Genomic DNA, 25,125 nt, shown 5'->3' on the forward strand with positions numbered 1-25,125 from the left:
CGCGCGCGCTCTCGCCCCCCTCGCTCTGGCGCGCGCGCTCTCGCCCCCTCGCTCTCGCTCTGGCGCGCGCGCTCTCGCCCCCTCGCCCTCGCTCTGGCGCGCGCGCGCTCTCGCCCCCTCGCTCTCGCTCTGGCGCGCGCTCTCGCCCCCTCGCTCTCGCTCTGGCGCGCGCGCTCTCGCCCCCTCGCTCTCGCTCTGGCGCGCGCGCTCTCGCCCCCTCGCCCTCGCTCTGGCGCGCGCGCTCTCGCCCCCCTCGCTCTGGCGCGCGCGCTCTCGCCCCCCTCGCTCTCGCTCTGGCGCGCGCGCTCTCGCCCCCCTCGCTCTTGCTCTGGCGCGCGCGCTCTCGCCCGCTCGCTCTTGCTCTGGCGCGCGCGCTCTCGCCCCCTCGCTCTCGCTCTGGCGCGCGCGCTCTCGCCCCCTCGCTCTGGCGCGCGCGCTCTCGCCCCCCTCGCTCTCGCTCTGGCGCGCGCGCTCTCGCCCCCTCGCTCTGGCGCGCGCGCTCTCGCCCCCTCGCTCTCGCTCTGGCGCGCGCGCTCTCGCCCCCTCGCCCTCGCTCTGGCGCGCGCGCGCTCTCGCCCCCCTCGCTCTGGCGCGCGCGCTCTCGCCCCCTCGCTCTCGCTCTGGCGCGCGCGCTCTCGCCCCTCGCTCTCGCTCTGGCGCGCGCGCTCTCGCCCCCTCGCCCTCGCTCTGGCGCGCGCGCTCTCGCCCCCCTCGCTCTGGCGCGCGCGCTCTCGCCCCCTCGCTCTCGCTCTGGCGCGCGCGCTCTCGCCCCCTCGCTCTCGCTCTGGCGCGCGCGCGCTCTCGCCCCCTCGCTCTGGCGCGCGCGCTCGTCTCGCCCCCTCGCTCTCGCTCTGGCGCGCGCGCTCTCGCCCCCCTCGCCCTCGCTCTGGCGCGCGCGCGCTCTCGCCCCCCTCGCTCTGGCGCGCGCGCTCTCGCCCCCTCGCTCTCGCTCTGGCGCGCGCGCTCTCGCCCCCTCGCCCTCGCTCTGGCGCGCGCGCGCTCTCGCCCCCCTCGCTCTGGCGCGCGCGCTCTCGCCCCCTCGCTCTCGCTCTGGCGCGCGCGCCTCTCGCCCCCCTCGCTCTCGCTCTGGCGCGCGCGCTCTCGCCCCCCTCGCTCTCGCTCTGGCGCGCGCGCTCTCGCCCCCTCGCTCTCGCTCTGGCGCGCGCGCTCTCGCCCCCTCGCTCTCGCTCTGGCGCGCGCGCTCTCGCCCCCTCGCTCACGCTCTGGCGCGCGCGCTCTCGCCCCCCTCGCTCACGCTCTGGCGCGCGCGCTCTCGCCCCCTCGCTCACGCTCTGGCGCGCGCGCTCTCGCCCCCTCGCTCTCGCTCTGGCGCGCGCGCTCTCGCCCCCTCGCTCTGGCGCGCGCGCTCTCGCCCCCTCGCTCTGGCGCGCGCGCTCTCGCCCCCTCGCTCTGGCGCGCGCGCTCTCGCCCCCTCGCTCTGGCGCGCGCGCTCTCGCCCCCTCGCTCTGGCGCGCGCGCTCTCGCCCCCTCGCTCTGGCGCGCGGGCTCTCGCCCCCTCGCTCTGGCGCGCGGGCTCTCGCCCCCTCGCTCTGGCGCGCGCGCTCTCGCCCCCTCGCTCTCGCTCTGGCGCGCGCGCTCTCGCCCCCCTCGCTCTCGCTCTGGCGCGCGCGCTCTCGCCCCCTCGCTCTCGCTCTGGCGCGCGCGCTCTCGCCCCCCTCGCTCTCGCTCTGGCGCGCGCGCTCTCGCCCCCTCGCTCTCGCTCTGGCGCGCGCTCCTCGCCCCCTCGCTCTGGCGCGCGCGCTCTCGCCCCCTCGCTCTCGCTCTGGCCGCGCGCGCTCTCGCCCCCTCGCTCTCGCTCTGGCGCGCGCGCTCTCGCCCCCTCGCTCACGCTCTGGCGCGCGCGCTCTCGCCCCCTCGCTCTCGCTCTGGCGCGCGCGCTCTCGCCCCCTCGCTCTCGCTCTGGCGCGCGCGCTCTCGCCCCCTCGCTCTCGCTCTGGCGCGCGCGCTCTCGCCCCCTCGCTCTCGCTCTGGCGCGCGCGCTCTCGCCCCCTCGCTCTCGCTCTGGCGCCGCTCTGGCGCGCGCGCTCTCGCCCCCTCGCTCTCGCTCTGGCGCGCGCGCTCTCGCCCCCTCGCTCTCGCTCTGGCGCGCGCGCTCTCGCCCCCTCGCTCTCGCTCTGGCGCGCGCGCTCTCGCCCCCTCGCTCTCGCTCTGGCGCGCGCGCTCTCGCCCCCCCGCTCTCGCTCTGCGCGCCTCGCGCGGCTCTCTCTCTCTCTCGCCCTCGCGGCAGCGCAGCGCTCTCTCTCTCTCTCGCCCTCGCGCGCGCGCTCTCTCTCTCTCTCGCCCTCGCGCGCGCGCGTTCTCTCTCTCTCGCCCTCGCGCGCGCGCGCTCTCGCTCTCTCTCTCGCTCTCTCTCTCGCGCGCGTTCTCTCGCGTTCTCTCGCGCTCTCTCGCGCTCTCTCGCGCTCTCTCGCGCTCTCTCGCGCTCTCTCGCGCTCTCTCGCGCTCTCTCGCGCGCTCGCGCTCTCTCTCTCTCTCGCTCTCTCTCTCGCTCTCGCGCGCGCGTTCTCTCTCTCTCTCGCTCTCGCGCGTTCTCTCTCTCTCTCGCTCTCGCGCGCGCTCTCGCTTTCTCGCGCGCGCCCCTCTCTCTCTCTCTCGCGCGTGCTCTCCCTTTCTCGCGCGCGCTCTCTCTCTCTCGCACGCGCGCTCTCTCTCTCCGCGCGCTAGAGAGAGAGAGAGCGAGCGCCCCCCCTCTCTCTCGCGCGCGCGCTTGCTCTCTCTCTCTCTCTCGCGCGCGCTCTCTCTCTCGCCCGTGCTCCCTTTCTCTCTCTCGCGCGCTCGCTGTCTCGCTCTTGCTCTCTCTCTCTCTCGCGCGCGCGTTCTCTCTCGCTCTCTCTGTCGCTCTCTCTGTCGCTCTCTCTCGCTCTCTCTCGCTCTCTCTCGCGCTCTCTCTCTCGCGCTCTCTCGCGCTCTCTCTCTCGCGCTCTCTCTCTCGCGCTCTCTCTCTCGCGCTCTCTCTCGCGCTCTCTCTCTCGCGCTCTCTCTCTCGCGCTCTCTCTCTCGCGCTCTCTCTCTCGCGCTCTCTCTCTCGCGCTCTCTCTCTCTGGCGCTCTCTCTCGCTCTCTCGTTCTCGCGCGCTCTCTCTCTCTCGTGCGCGCTCTCTCTCTCTCCCTCGCGCCTCTCTGTCTCTCTCTCGCGCGCGGGCTCTCTCTCGCGCGCGGGCTCTCTCTCCGCGCGCGAGAGAGAGAGAGCGCGCGCCTCTCTCTCTCTCGCACGCGCGCTCTCTCTTTCTCTCTCGCGCGCTCTCTCTTTCTCTCTCGCGCGCTCTCTCTCTCTCTCGCGTGCGCGCGCTCTCTCTCTCGCGTGCGCGCTCTCTCTCTCTCTCTCGCGCGCGCTCTCTCTCGCGCGCTCTCTCTCGCGCGCTCTCTCTCGCGCGCTCTCTCTCGCGCGCTCTCTCGCGCGCGCTCTCTCGCGCGCGCTCTCTCGCGCGCGCTCTCTCGCGCGCGCTCTCTCGCGCGCGCTCTCTCTCGCTCTCTCGCGCGCTCTCTCTCGCTCTCTCGCGCGCTCTCTCTCGCTCTCGTGCGCGCTCTCTCTCTCTCTCTCTCGCGCGCGCTGTCTCTCTCGCTCTCTCGCGCGTGCTCTCTCTCTCTCTCTCGCGCGCGCTCTCTCTCGCTCTCTCTCGCTCTCTCTCGCTCTCTCTCGCTCTCTCTCGCTCTCTCTCTCGCTCTCTCCCGCGCTCTCTCTCTCCGCGCGCGAGAGATAGAGAGAGCGCGCGCCTCTCTCTCTCTCTCGCGCGCGCTCTCTCTCTCTCGCGCGCGCTCTCTCTCTCGCGCGCGCTCTCTCTCTCGCGCGCGCTCTCTCTCTCGCGCGCGCGCTCTCTCTCTCGCGCGTGCGCGCTCTCTCTCTCTCTCTCTCGCGCGCTCTCTCTCTCGCGCGCGCGCGCTCTCTCTCTCGCGCGCGCTCTCTCTCTCTCTCTCTCGCGCGCGCTCTCTCGCTCTCGCGCGCGCGCTCTCTCTCGCTCTCTCGCGCGCGCGCTCTCTCTCGCTCTCTCGCGCGCGCGCTCTCTCTCGCTCTCTCGCGCGCGCGCTCTCTCTCGCTCTCTCGCGCGCGCGCTCTCTCTCGCTCTCTCGCGCGCGCGCTCTCTCTCGCTCTCTCGCGCTCTCTCTCTCTCTCGCGCGCGCTCTCTCGCTCTCGCGCGCGCGCTCTCTCTCGCTCTCTCGCGCGCGCGCACTCTCTCGCTCTCTCGCGCGCGCTCTCTCTCTCTCTCTCTCTCGCGCGCGCTCTCTCGCTCTCGCGCGCGCGCTCTCTCTCGCTCTCTCGCGCGCGCGCTCTCTCTCGCTCTCTCACGCGCGCGCTCTCTCTCGCTCTCTCGCGCGCGCGCTCTCTCTCGCTCTCTCGCGCGCGCGCTCTCTCTCGCTCTCTCGCGCGCGCGCGCTCTCTCTCGCTCTCTCGCGCGCGCGCTCTCTCTCGCTCTCTCGCGCGCGCTCTCTCTCTCGCCCGCGCGCGCGAGAGACAGAGAGAGCGCGGGCGAGAGAGAGAGCGCGCGCGCGAGAGAGCGAGAGAGACCGCGCGCGCGAGAGAGCGAGAGAGAGCGCGCGAGAGCGCTCGCGCGCGTGAGAGAGAGAGCGCGCGCCTCTCTCTCGCGCGCGCTCTCTCTCTCTCACGTGCCTCTCTCTCTCTCTCTCTCTCTCTCTCGCGCGGGCTCTCTCTCTCTCGCGCGCGCTCTCTCTCTCCGCGCGCGAGAGAGAGAGAGCGCACGCCTCTCTCTCTCTCTCTCTCTCTCTCTCGCACGCGCGCTCTCTCTTTCTCTCTCGCGCGCGCTCTCTCTCTCTCTCTCGCTCTCTCGCGCGCTCTCTCTCTCTCGCGCGCGCTCTCTCTCTCGCGCGCGCTCTCTCTCTCGCGCGCGCTCTCTCTCTCGCGCGCGCTCTCTCTCTCGCGCGCGCTCTCTCTCTCGCGCGCGCTCTCTCTCTCGCGCGCGCGCGCTCTCTCTCTCGCGCGCGCGCGCTCTCTCTCTCGCGCGCGCTCTCTCTCTCTCGCGTGCGCGCTCTCTCTCTCTCTCTCGCACGCGCGCTCTCTCTCTCCGCGCGCTAGAGAGAGAGCGAGCGCCCCCCTCTCTCTCTCTCTCGCGCGCGCGCTCGCTCTCTCTCTCTCTCGCGCGCGCTCTCTCTCTCGCCCGTGCTCCCTTTCTCTCTCTCGCGCGCTCGCTGTCTCGCTCTTGCTCTCTCTCTCTCTCTCGCGCGCGCTCTCTCTCGCTCTCTCTGTCGCTCTCTGTCGCTCTCTGTCGCTCTCTGTCGCTCTCTGTCGCTCTCTGTCGCTCTCTCTCGCGCGCTCTCTCGCTCTCTCTCTCTCGCTCTCTCTCTCTCGCGCTCTCTCTCTCGCGCTCTCTCTCTCGCGCTCTCTCTCTCGCGCTCTCTCTCTCGCGCTCTCTCTCTCGCGCTCTCTCTCTCGCGCTCTCTCTCTCGCGCTCTCTCTCTCTGGCGCTCTCTCTCGCTCTCTCGCTCTCTCTCTCTCGTGCGAGAGACAGAGAGAGCGCGCGCGCGAGAGAGAGAGCGAGAGCACGCGCGCGAGAGAGAGAGCGAGAGCGCGCGCGCGAGAGAGAGAGCGAGAGCGCGCGCGCGAGAGAGAGAGCGAGAGCGCGCGCGCGCGAGAGAGAGAGAGAGCGCGCGCCTCTCTCTCGCGCGCGCTCTCTCTCTCTCTCGCGCGCGCGCTCTCTCTCTCGCGCGCGCTCTCTTTCTCTCTCTCTCGCGCGCGCTCTCTTTCTCTCTCTCGCGCGTGCGCGTGCTCTCTCTCTCGCGCGTGCGCGCGCTCTCTCTCTCTCGCGCGCGCTCTCTCTCTCTCCGCGCGCTAGAGAGAGAGAGCGCGCGCCTCTCTCTCTCTCTCTCTCTCTCGCGCGCGCTCTCTCTCTCTCTCGCGCGCGGCGCTCGCTCTCTCTCGCTCGCGCGCGGCGCTCGCTCTCTCTCGCTCGCGCGCGCGCGCGCTCTCTCTCGTTCTCTCGCGCGCGCGCTCTCTCTCGCTCTCTCGCGCGCGCGCTCTCTCTCGCTCTCTGGCGCGCGCGCTCTCTCTCGCTCTCTGGCGCGCGCGCTCTCTCTCGCTCTCTCGCGCGCGCGCGCTCTCTCTCACTCTCTCGCTCTCTCGCGCGCGCGTTCTCTCTCGCTCTCTCGCGCGCGCGTTCTCTCTCGCTCTCTCGCGCGCGCGTTCTCTCTCGCTCTCTCGCGCGCGCGTTCTCTCTCGCTCTCTCGCGCGCGCTTTCTCTCTCGCTCTCTCGCGCGCGCTTTCTCTCTCGCTCTCTCGCGCGCGCGTTCTCTCTCGCTCTCTCGCGCGCGCACTCTCTCTCGCTCTCTCGCCCGCGCTCTCTCTCGCTCTCTCGCCCGCGCTCTCTCTCTCGCGCGCGCTCTCTGTCTCTCTGCGCGCGCACTCTCTCTCTCTCGCGCGCACTCTCTCTCTCTCGCGCGCTCTCTCTCGCGTGCGCGCGCTCTCTCTCTCGCGTGCGCGCTCTCTCTCGCGCGCGCTCTCTCTCTCTCTCTCGCTCTCTCTCGCTCTCTCTCGCTCTCTCTCGCTCTCTCTCGCTCTCTCGCGCGCGCTCTCGCTTTCTCGCGCGCGCTCTCTCTCTCTCTCGCACGCGCGCTCTCTCTCTCCGCGCGCGCTCTCTCTCTCGCCCGTGCTCTCTTTCTCTCTCGCGCGCGCTCGCTGTCTCGCTCTTGCTCTCTCTCTCTCGCGCGCGCTCTCTCTCGCGCGCGCACTCTCTCTCGCGCTCTCGCGCTCTCTCTCGCGCTCTCGCGCGCTCTCTCGCTCTCTCTCGCTCTCTCTCGCTCTCTCTCGCTCTCTCTGTCGCTCGCTCTCGCGCGCTCTCGCGCGCTGTCTCGCTCTCGCGCGCTGTCTCGCTCTCGCGCGCTGTCTCGCTCTCGCGCGCTGTCTCGCTCTCGCGCGCTGTCTCGCTCTCGCGCGCTGTCTCGCTCTCGCGCGCTGTCTCGCGCTCTCTCTCTCGCGCTCTCTCTCTCGCGCTCTCTCTCTCGCGCTCTCTCTCTCGCGCTCTCTCTCTCGCGCTCTCTCTCTCGCGCTCTCTCTCTCGCGCTCTCTCTCTCTGGCGCTCTCTCTCGCTCTCTCGTTCTCGCGCGCTCTCTCTCTCGCGCGAGAGACAGAGAGAGCGCGCGCGCGAGAGAGAGAGCGAGAGCGCGCGCGCGAGAGAGAGAGCGAGAGCGCGCGCGCGAGAGAGAGAGCGAGAGCGCGCGCGCGAGAGAGAGAGCGAGAGCGCGCGCGCGAGAGAGAGAGCGAGAGCGCGCGCGCGAGAGAGAGAGCGAGAGCGCGCGCGCGAGAGAGAGAGCGGGAGCGCGCGCGCGAGAGAGAGAGCGGGAGCGCGCGCGCGAGAGAGAGAGCGAGAGCGCGCGCGCGAGAGAGAGAGCGAGAGCGCGCGCGCGAGAGAGAGAGCGAGAGCGCGCGCGCGAGAGAGAGAGCGAGAGCGCGCGCGCGAGAGAGAGAGCGAGAGCGCGCGCGCGAGAGAGAGAGCGAGAGCGCGCGCGCGAGAGAGAGAGCGAGAGCGCGCGCGCGAGAGAGAGAGCGAGAGCGCGCGCGCGAGAGAGAGAGCGAGCAAGAGCGAGACAGCGAGCGCGCGCTCTCTCGCTCTCTCTCTCGCGCGCGCGCTCTCGCTCTCTCTCTCGCGCGCGCGCTCTCGCTCTCTCTCTCGCGCGCGCGCTCTCGCTCTCTCTCTCGCGCGCGCGCTCTCGCTCTCTCTCTCGCGCGAGAGAGAGAGCGCGCGCACGCGCGAGAGAGAGAGCGCGCGCACGCGCGAGAGAGAGAGCGCGCGCACGCGAGAGAGAGAGAGAGCGCGCGCGAGAGAGAGAGAGAGAGCAAGAGCGAGACAGCGAGCGCGCGCTCTCTCTCTCTCGCGCGCGCGCGCTCTCTCTCTCTCGCGCGCGCGCTCTCGCTCTCTCTCGCGCGCGGGCTCTCTCTCTCTCTCGCGCGCGCTCTCTCTCTCTCTCGCGTGCGCGCGCTCTCTCTCTCTCGCGTGCGCGCGCTCTCTCTCTCGCGCGTGCGCGCGCTCTCTCTCTCGCGCGTGCGCGCGCTCTCTCTCGCGTGCGCGCTCTCTCTGGCTCTCTCTCTCTCTCTCGCGCGCGCTCTCTCTCTCCGCGCGCTAGAGAGAGAGAGAGAGCGCGCGCGCCTCTCTCTCTCTCTCTCGCCCGCGCGCGCGCTCTCTCTCTCTCTCGCGCGCGCGCGCTGTCTCGCTCTCGCGCTCTCTCTCTCTCTCTCTCTCTCTCGCGTGCGCTCTCTCTCTCGCGCTCTCTCTCGCGCTCTCTCTCGCGCTCTCTCTCGCGCTCTCTCTCTCGCTCTCTCTCTCGCTCTCTCTCTCGCTCTCTCTCGCGCTCTCTCTCGCGCTGTCTCGCGCTCTCTCTCTCGCGCTCTCTCTCTCGCGCTCTCTCTCTCGCGCTCTCTCTCTCGCGCTCTCTCTCTCTGGCGCTCTCTCTCGCTCTCTCGCTCGCGCGCTCTCTCTCTCTCTCTCTCTCTCTCGCGCGCGCGCTCTCTCGCTCTCGTCCGCGCTCTCTCTCGCTTCCGCGCCCTGTCTCTCGCTCTCTCTTTCTCATTTAACATTTAACAATTTTAACATTTTTCATGCTGTTGTGCAGAACACACGGATGATTTTGAACAATATTTCTGTGCTGTCCGCTCCAAATCTTTGAGAGAACTATATTTCCCACCCACTGTATTTCCAACTATGGTTTGAGTTACCATATTATCACTCTGACAGGAGTCTAAACTGTTTAAGTTTTTAGGCTAATAATTTCTTGATTCTGAACCTATTTGCACCTGTTGATGTGACAATATGCCAACAGGTGTAACATGATATGACAAAACATGGAAGTTGCGTGCATGCAGGTAGGCAATAGATGAGTGAGCACTTGGAGAGCCACTCCTCTGAAATGCAGTCTGGTTTCATCTGTGAGTTGAATGCCTGTCAATGTACCCTCTAAGTGTGCACGTGCAGTCACTCCAATGTTTCATGCATGTTAATTGATACGTCAATTGCAACATTAATGTGCAGTTCCCAAATTTCTGCCATGCACAGATCTTGACGATCCATGCGACCAGTAAGAAAATTAGAGGGAACGCTGATACTTGACTGTGCAAAATGTTCTTCACCTGACCTTTCAATTCTGGTTACTGCTGTGCTCTGCATATCAGGCCTGTGCTTCAAAAGTGTTCTGCTAGTAGATCAGAAAGGTGTTATGAGAATCCTGAGGGATTGGCAAATGTCAGATGCTTTGGTCTATGAATGGGGTGTGTGTGTGTCTGCATGATTAGTGCCTATAAATCATGTCCTGAGTTGCTGTTCAATGGTGACCAAAATGGTGGCTCTTTACAGCCAATGACAAGCTGAGGTCACCAGGAGCCTGTTCTGGCATCTGTGCAGTGCTCCCTTAAGCGTGTGCTGGCACTCCCAACATTTTTGAAGCTGATGCTGCGCACGGACTTGAACCTCGCTCTTTGAAACAATACTCCCTCTATTTTTCTTCATGTCAAGAATTCATGACACCTAGCTTGTTAGCTGTGTTTAGAAAGATGGCAGCTGAATATTAATAAGTGAGTTGTGCCATTAATAAGGTGTTTAACAAGCTATAATCTCCATTAATCGGCAACTCTGTTGCCTAGCGAGCAACTCACTTTGCCGCTAGGCAAATGCATAAAAGATGCATCAAATTACTACTGACGTTGACCTTATCAGACTTCTTGTTGGATTCTGCCATAAATAACATCTCAGACTACATCATGTAAATTTCTATAAAATTCTGCGTTTTTTTTCCTCAGTACTTTATCTATACTCCAACCTGTGCAGAAGGTTTTAAAAGCAAGGTAACAACAAAGCTTGATCTAAAACACTAAGGTACACTTGAAATGTTTGGAATTTTGAAATGTTTCAAATAGTTTGAAGCTCAGGATTTCAATTTGAAAGATACTAGCTAATTTTCTGAATTAATTTTGGGTTTTTGTATCAAAAAACTTACTTTTAAAAAAAGCTTACTGTATTAAAAATTGTGAGTAATTTTTTTTAGTATCTAGGTTACTATTGATTTGCCACAGTAATAACTTTCTTGGTAGTTTATCTATGCTTATGAGGGGATAAGGAAGGGGTTGAACTTGACTTCTACGCATACATTAGTACTTAGCTTAATGAAAGCTTCAAGGTTTAAACTTTGACCTGATTATATATTTCACTACAGGATATGGCAACAAACCAGTAAGAAAAGCAAAAATTTTGTTTAGAAACATGCATTGAGGTAAAAGTTCTCAACTTGAAAATCCTACATAAATTCCACACTCTAATGTCTGAAGTTAAGGATTGGCTGGTGTTATATTTTATAGACATGTATGGACATTTCAGTTATTTTATTAGGTTCCCATATTTACTGTCACATTTCATTAACTTCAAAATAACGTGGCATACGTACATTTGCAATGTTTGGATTAAAATGATTTTAATTGCATGTTGGTACTGTATTACCTTGATAGTTTAGGAACTATCTGATTTGTTACCTGTATATCAATTAAGTGCAATGTCTTTTATAAAACATCGGTACTACTCCAGTATAACAAAGTGTGAAGCTGGATGAACACAGCAGGCCAAGCAGCGTCTCAGGAGCACAAAAACTCCAGTACTACTCCAGTATGTAAGTTGACATCTGACCTGTTGCCAAAAAGTCATTCATATTTCGTGAACCTCATGTATAGGTGAACTTTGGATTCTTTAGCTAAAAATCATTACACTTTGTTCTTAGCTTTCTGTCTCATTGCTAATGTCAGACTTATCCTGATACATATCTATATGATAGAATCGTAGAATATTATACCATTGAAGATGGCTCTTCAGCCCTGTGTTTGCATCTGTTAGCATGTGATGTCAAGGCTACCAGCTCAGTGGTGCTCACTGTGTTCCTGCACAGCCCACTCTGTCTAAGATGACAGCGTGAGATCGAGAAGGACCATAGATGCAACGTCCATTTCAAACAATGTTGAGTTTGAAAAGCAAACAGATAATTGAGAGGCAGCTGGAAAATGCAAGATATTAGGGAAGAATGTTAAACCTTGGGCATGTGTCTAAGAATAAATATTTAAAGTGGCTGTCATTAGAACATAAATTTGCAAAATACATCGATGAGAATTACTGTCAGTGGACTGTCTTTTTATTGATGTATCCAAAATCAGGTTTGCAGATTTCAGTCTTTTTTTTGATGGTGTAACAGGTTTATGGAAAGAAATAATTTTGCATCGTAACAGCAGATGAAGATTTTGCAGTATCCCAAAGAATTAGATGACACACTTGTCATATTTTTATGGCTTATAATCAAACATATTGTTGTGAATGTGGATAACACTTCCGTGCATTTCAATATATCAATCAGTCAAATGATAAACAAACTTGGAGAGAAAACAATGTTCATGAAGACAACTGGCCATGAGAAGAATAGAAACATGGCTGTGGTGTTATTAGTCTGACAAGCTGAAGCTTAAACCAATGTGATATTCGAGAGAAAAATTCTCCGAAATCAGAAATTCCCAAAGGAGTATTTGATCATGTTCATGATAAAGGATGCATGGATAAATATGATGTGAAAATATATCTGAGGAAAGTTGAAGTTTCTCATCTGGAGAAAGATTACATAAGGATGTAATAATTTCTAGAACACACTTCATCAATGATGTTAATGAAGTTAGGTCGCAAAACAATAATATTTCAGTGATTCCCAGCTGTACATGTTCAGTTAATGGATGTCTCTGTAAATAAGCTGTTCAAAGGTAGCATGATTTGAAAAAAAAACATCTGGATGATAGATGGCAACACATAAACCATGTGGTTAGCAGTCCTGTGTGAATAGAATGTAGAGATTTGGGATGAAATCAGAACAGAGCTTGTCATTAAATCATTCAAGAAATGTGGAAGATGTTTATTTGTGGAAAGAGGATGACATGATTGCCAATGGGGATGATAGGATGTCATTCAGGGCAGAGATAGGAGTGTGTTCCTTGATTCTGAAGATGAAGGTTTTTTAAATTAATTTTTTAATACATGTGCCACTGTTGAATACAATGAAATTGTGATTAATCAAACTATTTGTCACAAAACTCTGGCTGTGTCACATTGTGAACCATTCCTACTAGCAGAATAGCAAATTTTGGATTGATGCCTGTGATAGGCCGAAATTCTGCACTAGCGTGTCTGGGTCAGTCAATTTAAGCTTGTCGTATTAGCATACCAGCCAATCAGTATAGTTAGTCCACTTCGAACATATAATCATAAAGCACTTGGCAAGCCATCATTTAATATTGAGATCTTTCTGTGAAAGGATATGCAAAGCCTGCATGTATGGCTCAACCTGTAAGAAAGTGTGTCAATTGAAAAGTAAGATGAACGTCTGGCCGCCTGCGTGCCAGTTTCCCTAGCTGAAATGGCAAAAGCCAGAGGCTCTGGGTTTGCACACCTGATCACAAAAAGTTGAAAACACCTCTGATTGCATTTGACACAAAAACCTGTCTGAAGACACTAAGCAGAAAAAGAGTTGAGTTTTTGCAGAAGTAACTCCTAATAGTTTTCAATGTCTTATGTAACTGACCTTGTAAATAGTATTCCGTCTAATTTTTCCTGTTTGTGTGTGGACGTGTGTGGCCTGTGTGCCACAGCAGTTTCCAGAAGCAGAAGCTATGTGTCAACATGCCAGTCAGTGCGCACAGAACCTCCCAGTGGGAAGCCTAGAGGAAATGTAGTTTGAAAGGTGTGAACATATTGATGCAGATATTTTTCATTTACTGCTTTGAGTTTTTATTTGGTATTTAAATATGTGTAGTTTTTGATCTACGGTGTGTTTTTAGGCAAATTCGTTTACATTGAAATGTGTTCATGAGGGCATGGGGCCTTGTCAGTTATCATAAACAATTTAGTAATAATATTTATGGCGTCCTTTGTAGTACTTTCAGGTTGGGATTGACAGAATAATAAAGTGTGGAGCTGGGTGAACACAGCAGGCCAAGCACCACCTTAAGAGCACAACCTATTTTCTCCTCTATCCATCTTTGATCCACCTCCCCCTCTCTCCCTATTTATTTCAGAACCCTCTCCCCCTCCCCGTTTTCTGATGAAGGGTCTAGGCCCGAAATGTCAGCTTTTGTGCTCCTAAGATGCTGCTTGGCCTGCTGTGTTCTTCCAGCTCCATACTTTGTTATTGCGGATTCTCCAGCATCTGCAGTTGCCGTTATCTCTGGGATTGACAGGATCAGTTTCTGACCTGCAAGTCTGACAGTGCGATGAATGGAGAAGATGGATTTCACCCTCTTCAAAATGCTGCTTGTTTAATAGTCGACCTCTTATGTTGACTAAAAATTTAGTCTTGAAAAGCCAAGTGTGTCTCAAGTGCACAACGGTACTTTTTACATAAACTCTTCCTATGAGAAATATGAATTTGTTGAAAGAACAGAAATTTCTGAAGGATTGTGATAATCTTTTTCCATGTATTTACAACAAATTCTGATCTTGTCAATGTGACTCATATCTCATGGGGAAAAATAATTAAGAAAAGGTATTGATGTAAAATTTTAAAGTTTACATATGACGTAATGATAATATTGTGAACTATGAGAAGCATAGAGAGAGAGCCTGATTAAATAGGTGGGCATCTTGTAGTGAAATTTAATGTAGAGAAGTGTGAACTATTATATCCATTGTTAAAGAAAATAAGCAGACTCCTGTAAACTGGATGCAAAGCAGAGGAATCTGGGTATATGTGTGCACAAATTGAGGTGTCACTGGAGTTGAGAAAATGGTTTATAAAGCTCTGCATATGAGCTCTATAAATACATATAAAGCTCTACAAAATTACTTTTACTATAAAGTAAAATAAATTATGATGAACTTTGCATAAAATGCTAGTTTTATCTGAAATGTGATGTGTGCCCAATTTTGGAATCTAACGTTAAGGTAACATTTTGTAAATGTTTCCAGAGGTGAAGAACCCCAGCTCAGCAGCTGGAGTGGTGAAACTATGGCTGCTCTATTTAGAGCAGAGCAAGGGATCTGGACAAAGTATATCGGGCAAATTGTTCCCAGTAGCAGAAGGATTAGGAACCAGACGACATTGATTTAAAGTTGAATGGCAAAAGTACCAAACATTACAAATGGAAGAGCTTTTATTATGTAGTGAGTGGTCAGGATCTCAACTGCAGAGCCTGAGAATGTGATCAAACTAGGTTCAGTTGGGGCTGAAAGGGGACTAAAGCAGTGGAAATGTTAATAGAATTCACAGAATCCCATTGGTGCAGGTAGAGGATGTTTGCCCCATCAAGTCTGCACCAGTGCTCTGAGTAGCATCCCACCCCACCATGCTAATCCACCTAGCTTGTGTAGTGATTGCGATGAGGTCAACCTGGTGGCCTTGTAGAATGACTTGCCTGATCGGACCAGATTAACAGCCTCAATCAGGGAGCCTGACAGATAAGAACAGGAGTGTTCTCCCTCAAACTTGATCTTGATTTAGTCCCTTCCTTCTCTACTTACCCCCCACCTTCACTTTTTTCAAACCAGCATTGCAATTAAGGCTGTGCTTTTTAATGTTTCACTAGCCACATGGATGCCTTCCTAGTGGTGGAAAATATGGAATAAAGTTTTATCCCAATGGTGTTTTTCATTTTACTGTGCCACTATGCATACGTGCACAGCCATGGGTGATTTGGCGAAACTGGAAGCTCTGGTGTAGAATCCTGGGGAGTATTACATCACACTCCTGACTTTATACATTGTAATGGGAAATTGCTACAGGATTCCTAACCAGAGACCTACTTTTGTAGACAATGTCTCTCTGCTATTGTAGTTCAGTTTTTGGTAAATGATACCCCCCAGGAAAGTTGAATGCAGTGATTTGAATCTATCACTCTTCAGTGTCAAAGGATGATAGTTAAATTGTCTCTTATTAGAGAAGTATGTTGCCTGAAGAGTGGTGATGAGCATTATGCAATCATTGTCAAGCATCCCTATTTCTGACCTTTATGAGGGAGTTGAGGTCATTGAGGAAGCAGCCGATTGATGGTTATACCTAGGATACTACCTTGAGCAACCTGCAGACGTGCCCTGGAGCTGGGATGACTGACTTCCTACAAGAACGACCATCTAACATGCTGCCAAGAATAACTCCAGGCAGCAGAGAATTTTCCCCCTCGTTCCCATTGACGCCAGATTTGCCACACTTGGTCAAATATGACCTTGATGTCAAGAACAGAATTCAGCTAATTTGTCTGAAATGAGATCACGAACCAGTTGGCCATGGGGGGATCCAACTGGGCATCAGTAAGCATGTTATTGCTGAGCAGATACTGCATGATAGCAATGTTAATGAAAATCTGCCATAATTTATTTGAATGGCGGAGCAGGCCTGTTGGCTGAATGATCTACTTCTCCTATTTCCTATGTCAGTGAGCTAAATTTGAGTATAAGGGGTGTTTAGGAGTTTCATATGATGGAAAAATTGCAGTGTGGTTGATATTTAGGAAGCAAGTTATAAACTGCAGGAAGCTATCGTTTAACTTGGCAATGAGATTCAGTTTGGGGAGTGTTCATGACGCTAGATTCCAGCAGGTAGCTGGTCAGGTAAATAAAGGCATTCAAAGAGGCCTTTATGGCTGAAGCATTGAATATAATCATAGAGAGTTTATGCTAGAAATGAATATTAAAAGAAATCTGTTTAGACCGGTCTAGACTATTGTAATAGCCCTGGTCACAGCAAGTACGCAAAAGATATGATCATACTGCAATGAATATATAGAGAACATTTACAAAGATGTTGCCAGGAATGGAGATCTTTAGCTGTGAAGAAAGATTGTACTAGTGTGATTGCTTGCTTTGGAGGAGGCTGAGAGAAGATTGAGTTGAAAGTCTAGAACATTGACTGGCCATGTTAGTTTGGATAGGAAGGACCTATTTCCCTTGGAAAAGAGGTCAGTAACCAGGGGGCATAGACTTTAAGACAGTTGGCAGTAAGATTTACAATGATTGGCAGAAACAGAAGCAGATAGAGAATATTTTTCACCAAAACAATAGTTGGGTCTAGAACTCAGATTTTCTGAAGGTATGTCAGTGATAGCTTGCGTTGCATTTAACAATTATGTACAAGTTTTGCACTTTATGCACGTATTTAAGGTGACTGACAGTAAAGTGGGCACTTGTTTTTCAGCTAATACAGATGCGCTGAGCCAAATTACTTTCTTCTGTGCTGCAGGTGTAGATAATTATAAAGATGTCCCTTTAAAATTTTTGATGGTTCCTATTCTTCCCATATCTTTGGTACCCTTTTGATCAAAGCAGATTTTGACTTCTTCAAACATTTCTTTAGTAAAGCATTCTATCTTATTCTGACCAACATTTAAGCTCTATCTGTGCCATTTTGTTTTTGCCTGAAACTACTTTTTAGATTTGTGACCCATGATCCTCTTGGCATTCCTCGGTCTCTCCAACCAGGTGTTGTATCTCGACTTTTCAGTCTCTCGTAATCCTAGATAATTTATTTGTGATTATTAAACCTTTAGTAAAGATGATACCTCATGTTCTGCTAACAACCATCTTTATTGCCTTTTCATCAATTCATTCATACATTATAGAATTTTTTGTAAAGCCTGTAATTATTCATCACGCTGAAACCTCTGACCAATTCCATGATTGTAAGTATAAATTTTAATGTGGTTATTACATTCCATAACTCTGCCTGCTCTTTTAACTCTGTAGCATCATCTTGGGCAGTTCAATAATGTACATTTCAAAATGAGGTATTCTGTCATAATTTACAAGGTTGAAAGATGTACTGAGATTGCCCTAAAATAAAGTTGCTGGAAAAGCTCAGCAAGTCTGGCAGCATCTGTGAAGAAAAATCAGAGTAAATGTTTCTGGCCTGGTGACCCTTCCTCAGAACTGAAAGTAGCTGGCAAAACGTCAGTTTATATGCAGAAAATAGGGAGGGGGATGGGGTAGGGAGTAAACGGTAGGATAGAGCCCGAAGAGAAAGAAGAGCAGTTGGATAGACAAAGGAGTTGATGACGATCTGGCTAGGAGGGTGGAAAACTTGTTAATGGAGACTGTTAGTCACTAACATTGGGCCACCTGCCATTACGAACTATGATAACAAAGCCTGGTGAGTGGGATAGGGGGCTAGGACACGGGAGAGTTTAGGCCCTAAAATTATTGAACTTGATGTTGAGTCTGGAGAGCTGCAGGACCCCCAAGTAGAAAATGGCATGTTGTTCTTCCAGCTTTCATTGAGCTTCACTGGAACGCTGCAGCAAGCCAGAGTCACAGATGTTGGCCAGAGAACAGAATAGTGTGTTCAAATGGCAGGCAACAGGTAATTCCGGGTTGGAGATTGCCCTTTTTGTATAACAGCATTCATAGTTGCTACACTTGTCTTGAAGGAACACAGTAGTGCAGGATTCAGACGATTTATGCTCTCTATTCAAAACCAAAGATCACTTTTTGGCAACTGTAACGACAACAGATCGCAAGGTTAACTCATGCAAATACAGTACTTTTTCGAAAAACAGCTATGGTCACCTTTCAGTGTCAAGTTTCTCTTTCCTGTCTGCATGCTGGTTACCATGGGTGATGCTATAATCTCTTTGGTTATTTTATATGGTTGTTCATTGGTTGCTTCAGCGATAACTATTTTAGGAAATAAGGAAAGGGAAAAAAGCGTTTTATCACCATGAGCACATACGAGGAAAGAAGGAAGGCTTTGAGGGAAAGAACAAATCCAAATAAGTTAGTGAGTTATATATTTGTACAAAGAAGTTTAATGAAGTTCTATAGTGTAAGTGGCACTTACATTGTATATTTTAAAAATATATTTTTAAAATGAAAATTTCATCTTTTGTTTTTGCATGTCTCAATTTTTTGTCTGCTGTTCACATACTCTGCTGCTTCAGTGAACTTATTCTGTACTGTAGATGCACCAACTTTATTTGACTTTGGCTATGGTAGTACTATGTTAAGTATCAGGAAACTAATTCGATGCTTCTAACTTCAATAAAAGTCAGCCTGAGGATATGAGAATTGGTAGTATACAGCATTTTTGTGCATCTTCAGTTTTACTTTTTGGTGCTTAACTGCATTCTTATACCTCTGCAATCACATGGCAAAGTTTTCCCACAATGCCCTTAGTAGCAAATTCCATGGTTTTAATCCTTTGACCGCGAAAGGATAGTGATATATTACTCAATCAGATAGTGTCTGACTTGGAGATGATGGTGTTCTTGTTTACCAACCTGTGAACAAAAGCTGCAGAGTTTTAAATGCAAATATATTATGTGATGTAAATTGTTTTCAAACTCATGAAGAAGTTGAATCTATTTTCAATTTACCAAGGCAAAAGTTGTCTACTAACTCTTTGTCCAAAACACTTGCAACTTAATCACAATTTAATTCAGAAACACCAAGAAAATTTAACTTCACCAGATTGTAGCATTGCTGATAAGCCAGAGAGTAGGCTGTTTTATGACTACCATGTTATCAACAAAGTCTGATGGGGAAAACTGTTACAGTAAGTGTGATATTCTCACTGGAAGTACTTACTAGATACACCACTTTTAGTTTTTTCGGGATTGATTGTGATGCTGAAATAGCTGATGTTGATGTGTTCTTCCCTGTTTCTCTTCCTCTCTGTGCTATTGTTGAACAGATGCTAACTGCAAACTGCTACTTCCAGTCAGTGTTAGATTAGATTCCCTACAGTGTGGAAACAGGCCCTTCGGCCCAACAAGTCCACACTGCCCCTTGAAGCATCTCACCCAGACCCATCCCCCTATAACCCACACACCCCTGAACACTACGGGCAATTTAGCATGGCCAATCCACCTAGCCTGCATATCTTTGGACTGTGGGAGGAAACTGGAGCACCCGGAGGAAACCCACACAGACACAGGGAGAATGTGCAAACTCCACACAGACAGTTACCCCAGGCTGGAATTGAACCTGGGTCCCTGGCGCTATGAGGTTGCAGTGCTAACCACTGAGCCACCGTGCCGCCCATATGTGAACTTGCATAATGATAGCTGACAGATTGTGTGGCTTTATGTATGATCACAAATGAGTCTGAACGTCATCCTCATTTAATCTCAGAACTTGAATGTTAAGTGAAAGCACTAATTGTCATGATTAGCAGTGGGAACTTTTGCACTTCTTTCCTTACTGACATAGAAATATTGAGGCCAGAGGTAATGCTGCATTGAAACCTAGGCGTGATTCATTTGGTATGGTGCAGACCAGTAGCCTTATAATCATAGTTGTTCTGGGTTGAAATGGGTCTTTTGTCTTTTGTATTTTGTTTATATCATTCATTCATTAATTAGTCTGAGCTCTTGCCTTCCAGTACTTCTTTCTTAAAAAAAAGTCCTCTGACAGCTCTGTACAGGAGCTTTTTAATGCAGAAACTGCAAGTTTATTTTATATTTTATAACACAAGCTTTTAAAGTTTACATTTAATCTTAGTTTAAACATTCCGCAGTGTAGTGATTGTGTTCTGGTTTGAACTTTGTTTTGGCGGAAGAAGTGATGTGGATTGGGCTTGTTGTCTCGGGCTGCACCCTTCTAAGCAACACAGTTGGCTAAGTCCTCTCGCATAAGCGGGAAGTGGTCTCCCTGGTTTCAGAACTAGTCACAGGATTACGTTTAGGTACTTTCCAGAGTACATTGCGTAATGTTGCTTGTGGCAGCCAATGTGAGATCTGCATCTTTAGTGACAGCTGTTCTTGCTGTGAAACTGGGTGTAGTAGGAAGAGTACTGGTCTGTTGAATTCTTGTGTACTTACTAGTGATTACTGGCAAACCTTCATTGACTTCAGCACTTAAAAGTAATTTTGCTTCTAGTTTTGGGGTGAAGACATCCTGTACAAATGTGGTCTCAATTAAGCTCCATGCATTGTTGTAAGTACTCAGTTTTGTTTATTTCTGTGTACCCTGTCATCTTCAAAATAGAGAAATGAAATTTGGAAAGTCTAATGGAGATTACTTGATGTTTTCTTTTACTGTGACACTGGCTTCTAACAGTGGTTATGTGAAAGCATCCTTTGAAAAATTTTCAACCTTTTTTTTCTAAGATGAAATGTGAGCTTCCTCTATCTTCAGTTTTTACTTGACACAATTGTTACCCAGGTAATAGCGCTGTTTCCTTGCCTGTCATTAAACTCTTAATATTCTGTTGCATTTTATTATTGGATAATTGTGATTGCTGAGTAAGAATAAACTGCTTTTGTCTTGTGCAGGATGACAGGAACAGTTTAAGAGACAAGATATCCTAATATTAGAAATTAATTCAGACTTGTTGAAACAAAAAGTAGATGCGTAATTTTCTGAGCAAGTTGTCTCCCTCTGGAGAATGTCACCAACAAAGTGTGACACAGGAAGTGCATGCTGTTACAGAATTACACCACCAGTTGATTTCCAGTAGTGTTCTTACAGTAACTGAGAAAATATTTGATCATCTTTCTGTGATTGAAATATTTCAGTCTTGTTGTGTCTCTCTGTTCAGTGTCTCTCTCACCCATTTTGTCTTTATTTATTTACTACCGCTTTAGCTGCATTCATTGACATCCTTTGCCTTCTTCCTTTAATAAATCCACTTCCCTACGACACCATGCAAGGCTTATCTTTCGTCTTCCTCATCATAGTCTCCCCTTTGCCCTCCCACACTGTTCCAGACCCTCGTATTCTTTCCCTTAGCCCCATCACCCACCTCCCTGCATTCTCTTGGCTCCTCTGCATGACTGTCTTCCTGCCCCTGTACTCTCATCCGTGATCCCCTTTCACATGCCTCACTTCCATACTGTGTATTCTTAAACGCGGTCTCTGGAATATGTGGTCCCCTCATGGAAGGGTTAGTGGGATCCTTTTGTCCATCTTGTAATTCATGCAGAGCACCTATCCCTTCAGTGATGCCTGCACACTATCTCATTGCCCTCATACCCAATTCCTTTCCTCACCCCATCACTGCTTGCCCCTCTTTTCCACCTCCCCACCTTTGTCCCTCAATTCCTTGCATGACCTGAATTACCTTTGACCCTGCATGCCACCATCTCCCCTCCTCATCTAGCCTGCGCTCCCTCTCTGTCTCTCTCTCTGTCTGCCTCTGTATCCCTCTGTCTGCGTCACTGTTTATCTTTCTTCTGTGAGTGTTTCTCTTTTCCCCCTCATTTTTTTGTGATGTCTACCCCCTCTCCCTGTCTCTGTACAGCATTTGACTGCTCATGTGTTACTTCATCTTGTACATCATGTTATTAATATATGCATAATCATACTAGAAATATCCTTTCCATGAGATAATTGTAAAAGGATGGTCACAGATTGCGGTTTTGAGCCAGTGATGCCTGGGGGGGATTGAGTGGGAGAACTTTTTAAACATAATAATAATGATTTGGAACTCTCTGCATATGAGGATGGTATAAAAGGAAATTGCTTTCACCTTGCCTCTGGAGTTCAACACTTTTTTTGGTCAATGTTGAGGTCAGGAGCTGAGTGACCTGCGGAATCCAAACTGAGAGTCACTGAGCAGGTTATCCCTTTCCAAATGTAACTTGATAGCACTGCCGACTTTCGCTTTGCTAGTCACGAGATGGGACTTGGCTTGCTTCTTGTGCACAGAACATACCTGGGTAATTTTCTAAATTTCTAGGTGGATGTCAGTCTTATTACTGTATTATAACAGCTTCTCTAGGGCTACAACTGATTTTGGAGCAAAAGGCTTCAGCACTTATGTTGGAAAGTTGTCAGGACGCATAATCTTCACGGTATCCACTGTCTTGGGCTGTTTATTGAGATTGCATGCCATGAACCCAATTAGCTGAAGTATGGAGTCTTCAAGGACCGCAACTTTCCTCCCCACAGTGGTCGAGAACGCCCTTGACCGCGTCTCCTGCATTTCCCGCAACACATCCCTCACACCCCGCCCCCGCCCACAACGCCCCTCGTTCTCACACACCACCCCACCAACCTCCGGATACAACGCAACATCCTCCGACACTTCCGCCATCTACAATCCGACCCCACCACCCAAGACATTTTTCCATCCCCAACCCTGTCTGCTTTCCGGAGAGACCACTCTCTCCGTGACTCCCTTGTTTGCTCCACACTGCCCTCCAACCCCAACACACCCGGCACCTTCCCCTGCAACCGCAGGAAATGCTACACTTGCCCCCACACCTCCTCCCTCACCCCCATCCCAGGCCCCAAGATGACTTTCCACATTAAGCAGAGGTTCACCTGCACATCTGCCAATGTGGTATACTGCATCCACTGTACCCGGTGTGGCTACCTCTACACTGGGGAAACCAAGCGGAGGCTTGGGGACCGCTTTGCAGAACACCTCCGCTCGGTTCGCAATAAACAACTGCACCTCCCAGTCGCAAACCATTTCCACTCCCCCTCCTATTCTTTAGATGACATGTCCATCATGGGCCTCCTGCAGTGCCACAATGATGCCACCCGAAGGTTGCACGAACAGCAACTGATATTCCGCTTGGGAACCCTGCTCCCCAATGGTATCAATGTGGACTTCACCAGCTTCAAAATCTCCCCTTCCCCCACTGCATCCCAAAACCAGCCCAGTTCATCCCCTCCCCCCAGTGCACCACACAACCAGCCCAGCTCTTCCCCCCCACCCACTGCATCCCAAAACCAGTCCAACCTGTCTCTGCCTCCCTAACCTGTTCTTCCTCTCACCCATCCCTTCCTCCCACCCCAAGCCGCACCTCCATCTCCTACCTACTAACCTCATCCCACCTTCTTGACCTGCCCATCTTCCCTGGACTGACCTATCCCCTCCCTACCTCCCCACCTATACTCTCCTCCCCACCTATCTTCTTTTCTCTCCATCTTCGGTCCGCCTCCCCCTCTCTCCCTATTTATTCCAGAACCCTCACCCCATCCCCTTCTCTGATGAAGGGTCTAGGCCCGAAACGTCAGCTTTTGTGCTCCTGAAATGCTGCTGGGCCTGCTGTGTTCATCCACCCTCACATTTTATTAGCTGAAGCATGGCATTTGTGATGTTGTGGATCTAAGAGAAGGCAAACATGGATGATTCATTCAGAACATCTGACTGAAGATAGTTACAAATGCTTCACTGATATGCTAGACTCCTCTATCATTTGAGGCTGAGGATATTTGTGGAACCACCTCCTCCAGTGAGTTTTTTTTTAATTGTCTGCCAACATTCTCAACGGGTGTGTCAGGATTGCTGAGCTTGGATCTTCTGTGTGAATTGTGGGATTGCTTAGCTGTCCAGGTTCAGTGAAGCAATAAGATCTTGCTCAAGTCACCAATGCTCTGGTCCACCAACTCCCAAATGAAAGCAGGGTTTCTTGAGCAGACTCTGAGTTCTTTGATGCACAGGAAGTATTGCTTTCAGTGAGCTCATCAGAGAATGAGGTTAGTGAGCTGCTGAGGTTATTATTTACTTGTGATCTATAAACCGGTTCTGAACTCATTGTGGGTTGTAAGTTCCGAGCAGCTGTCAGAGTGTGATCTAGCCTAAGCATGAATTCCTATTCTCGACTGATATTTCAACAGTCATTGGTTTCATCCAGTTGATTGGACCTATTGAGTTTTTTAAAAAAAGAATTAAAAATTCCCACTTTTGCCATGGAGGCTGTGGCATTTTCAAAGGTGCAATGCTTGTGTTCTCTGTTTTGGTTTTCTGCTTTCACAATAAGGATAGTGTGAATTTGAGAAAACTGTAAAAGAGTTTCTTTAATACAGTAACCATATAGTAGAAACAACATGTCCCAAATTTAAACAAGCCTTCGTGGTTTGCTCGGTGTGTACCTAGGTTGAATGTTATTTGAGAATACATTTAAGGCTTGGTCATGCCCAACACAATGGGAGAAGCCTGGTAATGTACAAGTAATGAGGAATGGATAATGTCTTGGGATAAGAACAATTTTGTGCTGTGAAAAGAATGGAAAGCTAACTTGTTTTTTCTTGGAGGGGGGTGGTGATGACAGGTTTAAACCTCTAAAGGGCAGTCCCTTTATGAGAGAGAACTGTTAATGTATCAACTAAGGTGTCAAAGGTGCTGACTGCACATTGTTTCATCATTGTACCATTTGACTGGGTTCAGTTCAGCCACGTGGAATTTAATGAGAATTGCTGAATTTGACAAATCTTCCTTTAGCCCAATATCAGCAGCTGCACATATCTACTTGAGGTATGTAATTCCTTTGATCCTACTCTTTGTAAATTTCTGTCCACAACTGATCTTGCCTTATTTCCATAACCCTTGATACCCTTATGAAGTAAAAACCTGTCTATCACAACCCTGGGTTAATGACCCAGTTTCAACAGCTCACTGCAGTAAAGAATTCCATAGACTGCATACCCTCAGAAGGAAAAAAAAATTCCTCCTCATCTCTGAGATAGTAACTTCAGCTGATGTCACCCCAACCATTGCCAATGCCACTGATGTTACGAACTCGGGCCCCAGGCCTAGCTTTACACCCAGTCACCAGCTTTGCTACGTCTTCATCTCCTGAGACCTGCCCCTCAATAAGGATGAATGGTCAGTCCTCAGTAAAGGACTCACCTTCATTCCCCTGCACCCACATATCGATGAATTCCGTTCACGCTTGGACGTCGAACACCTTTATTATTTTCCTTCCGCCTCCGTACCTATTTCTTTAACCGTGAGTCTAACCCACCTTCTATCGACCCCTTCTCCCGCCTCCAACCCACCCCCTCCTCCTGAACATCACCCCAAGCCTCCTACCCTGCCTTGACCTCTTCTTCTCCAGCTGCTGTTGCAACATCGATTGCCTCAACCTCTCCGCGCCTCCTCTCTCCCACCAACCTCTTTCCCCCACAGGACGTGCAGCCCTCCGGTCCCTGTGCTCCAACCCTAACCTCACTCTCAAACCTGCAGATAAGGGACGTGCAATAGTAGTGTAGCGCACTGACCTTTACATAGCTGAGGCCAGGCGCCAACTTCCTGACACCACCTCTTACCGACCCCTCAATCATGACCCCACCTGACCACCAAAACATCAGCTGTCAAACCATTCACAACCTCATCATCTCAGGTGACCTCCCGTCCACGGCCTCCAACCTTTATTGCTCCCCAACCCCGAGCTCTCTGTTTCTAAATCTTTCCCAAAATCCATAAACCTGAC

The 25,125-nt window shown here is 51.6% G+C and overlaps 1 protein-coding gene across 5 annotated transcripts in view; it reads left to right on the plus strand.

Moving 5' to 3' along the window:
- Nucleotides 1-25,125, plus strand: part of hivep1 (HIVEP zinc finger 1) — a 281,381-nt gene that overhangs the window by 24,224 nt on the left and 232,032 nt on the right. The window contains exon 1 of one of the 5 annotated variants that reach the window (XM_048559390.2): nt 19,764-19,894. The exons of the other annotated variants lie outside the window; for them this stretch is intronic. Within the exon in view, the coding sequence (XP_048415347.1) occupies nt 19,864-19,894 (31 nt within the window). The 5' untranslated portion in view covers nt 19,764-19,863. Of the gene's footprint in view, nt 1-19,763; nt 19,895-25,125 lie in introns of those variants that run through there. 5 annotated transcript variants of the gene reach the window in all.

The sequence above is a fragment of the Stegostoma tigrinum genome, chromosome 2 (genome assembly GCF_030684315.1).
Source record: "Stegostoma tigrinum isolate sSteTig4 chromosome 2, sSteTig4.hap1, whole genome shotgun sequence".
NCBI classification, from domain to species: Eukaryota; Metazoa; Chordata; class Chondrichthyes; order Orectolobiformes; family Stegostomatidae; genus Stegostoma; species Stegostoma tigrinum.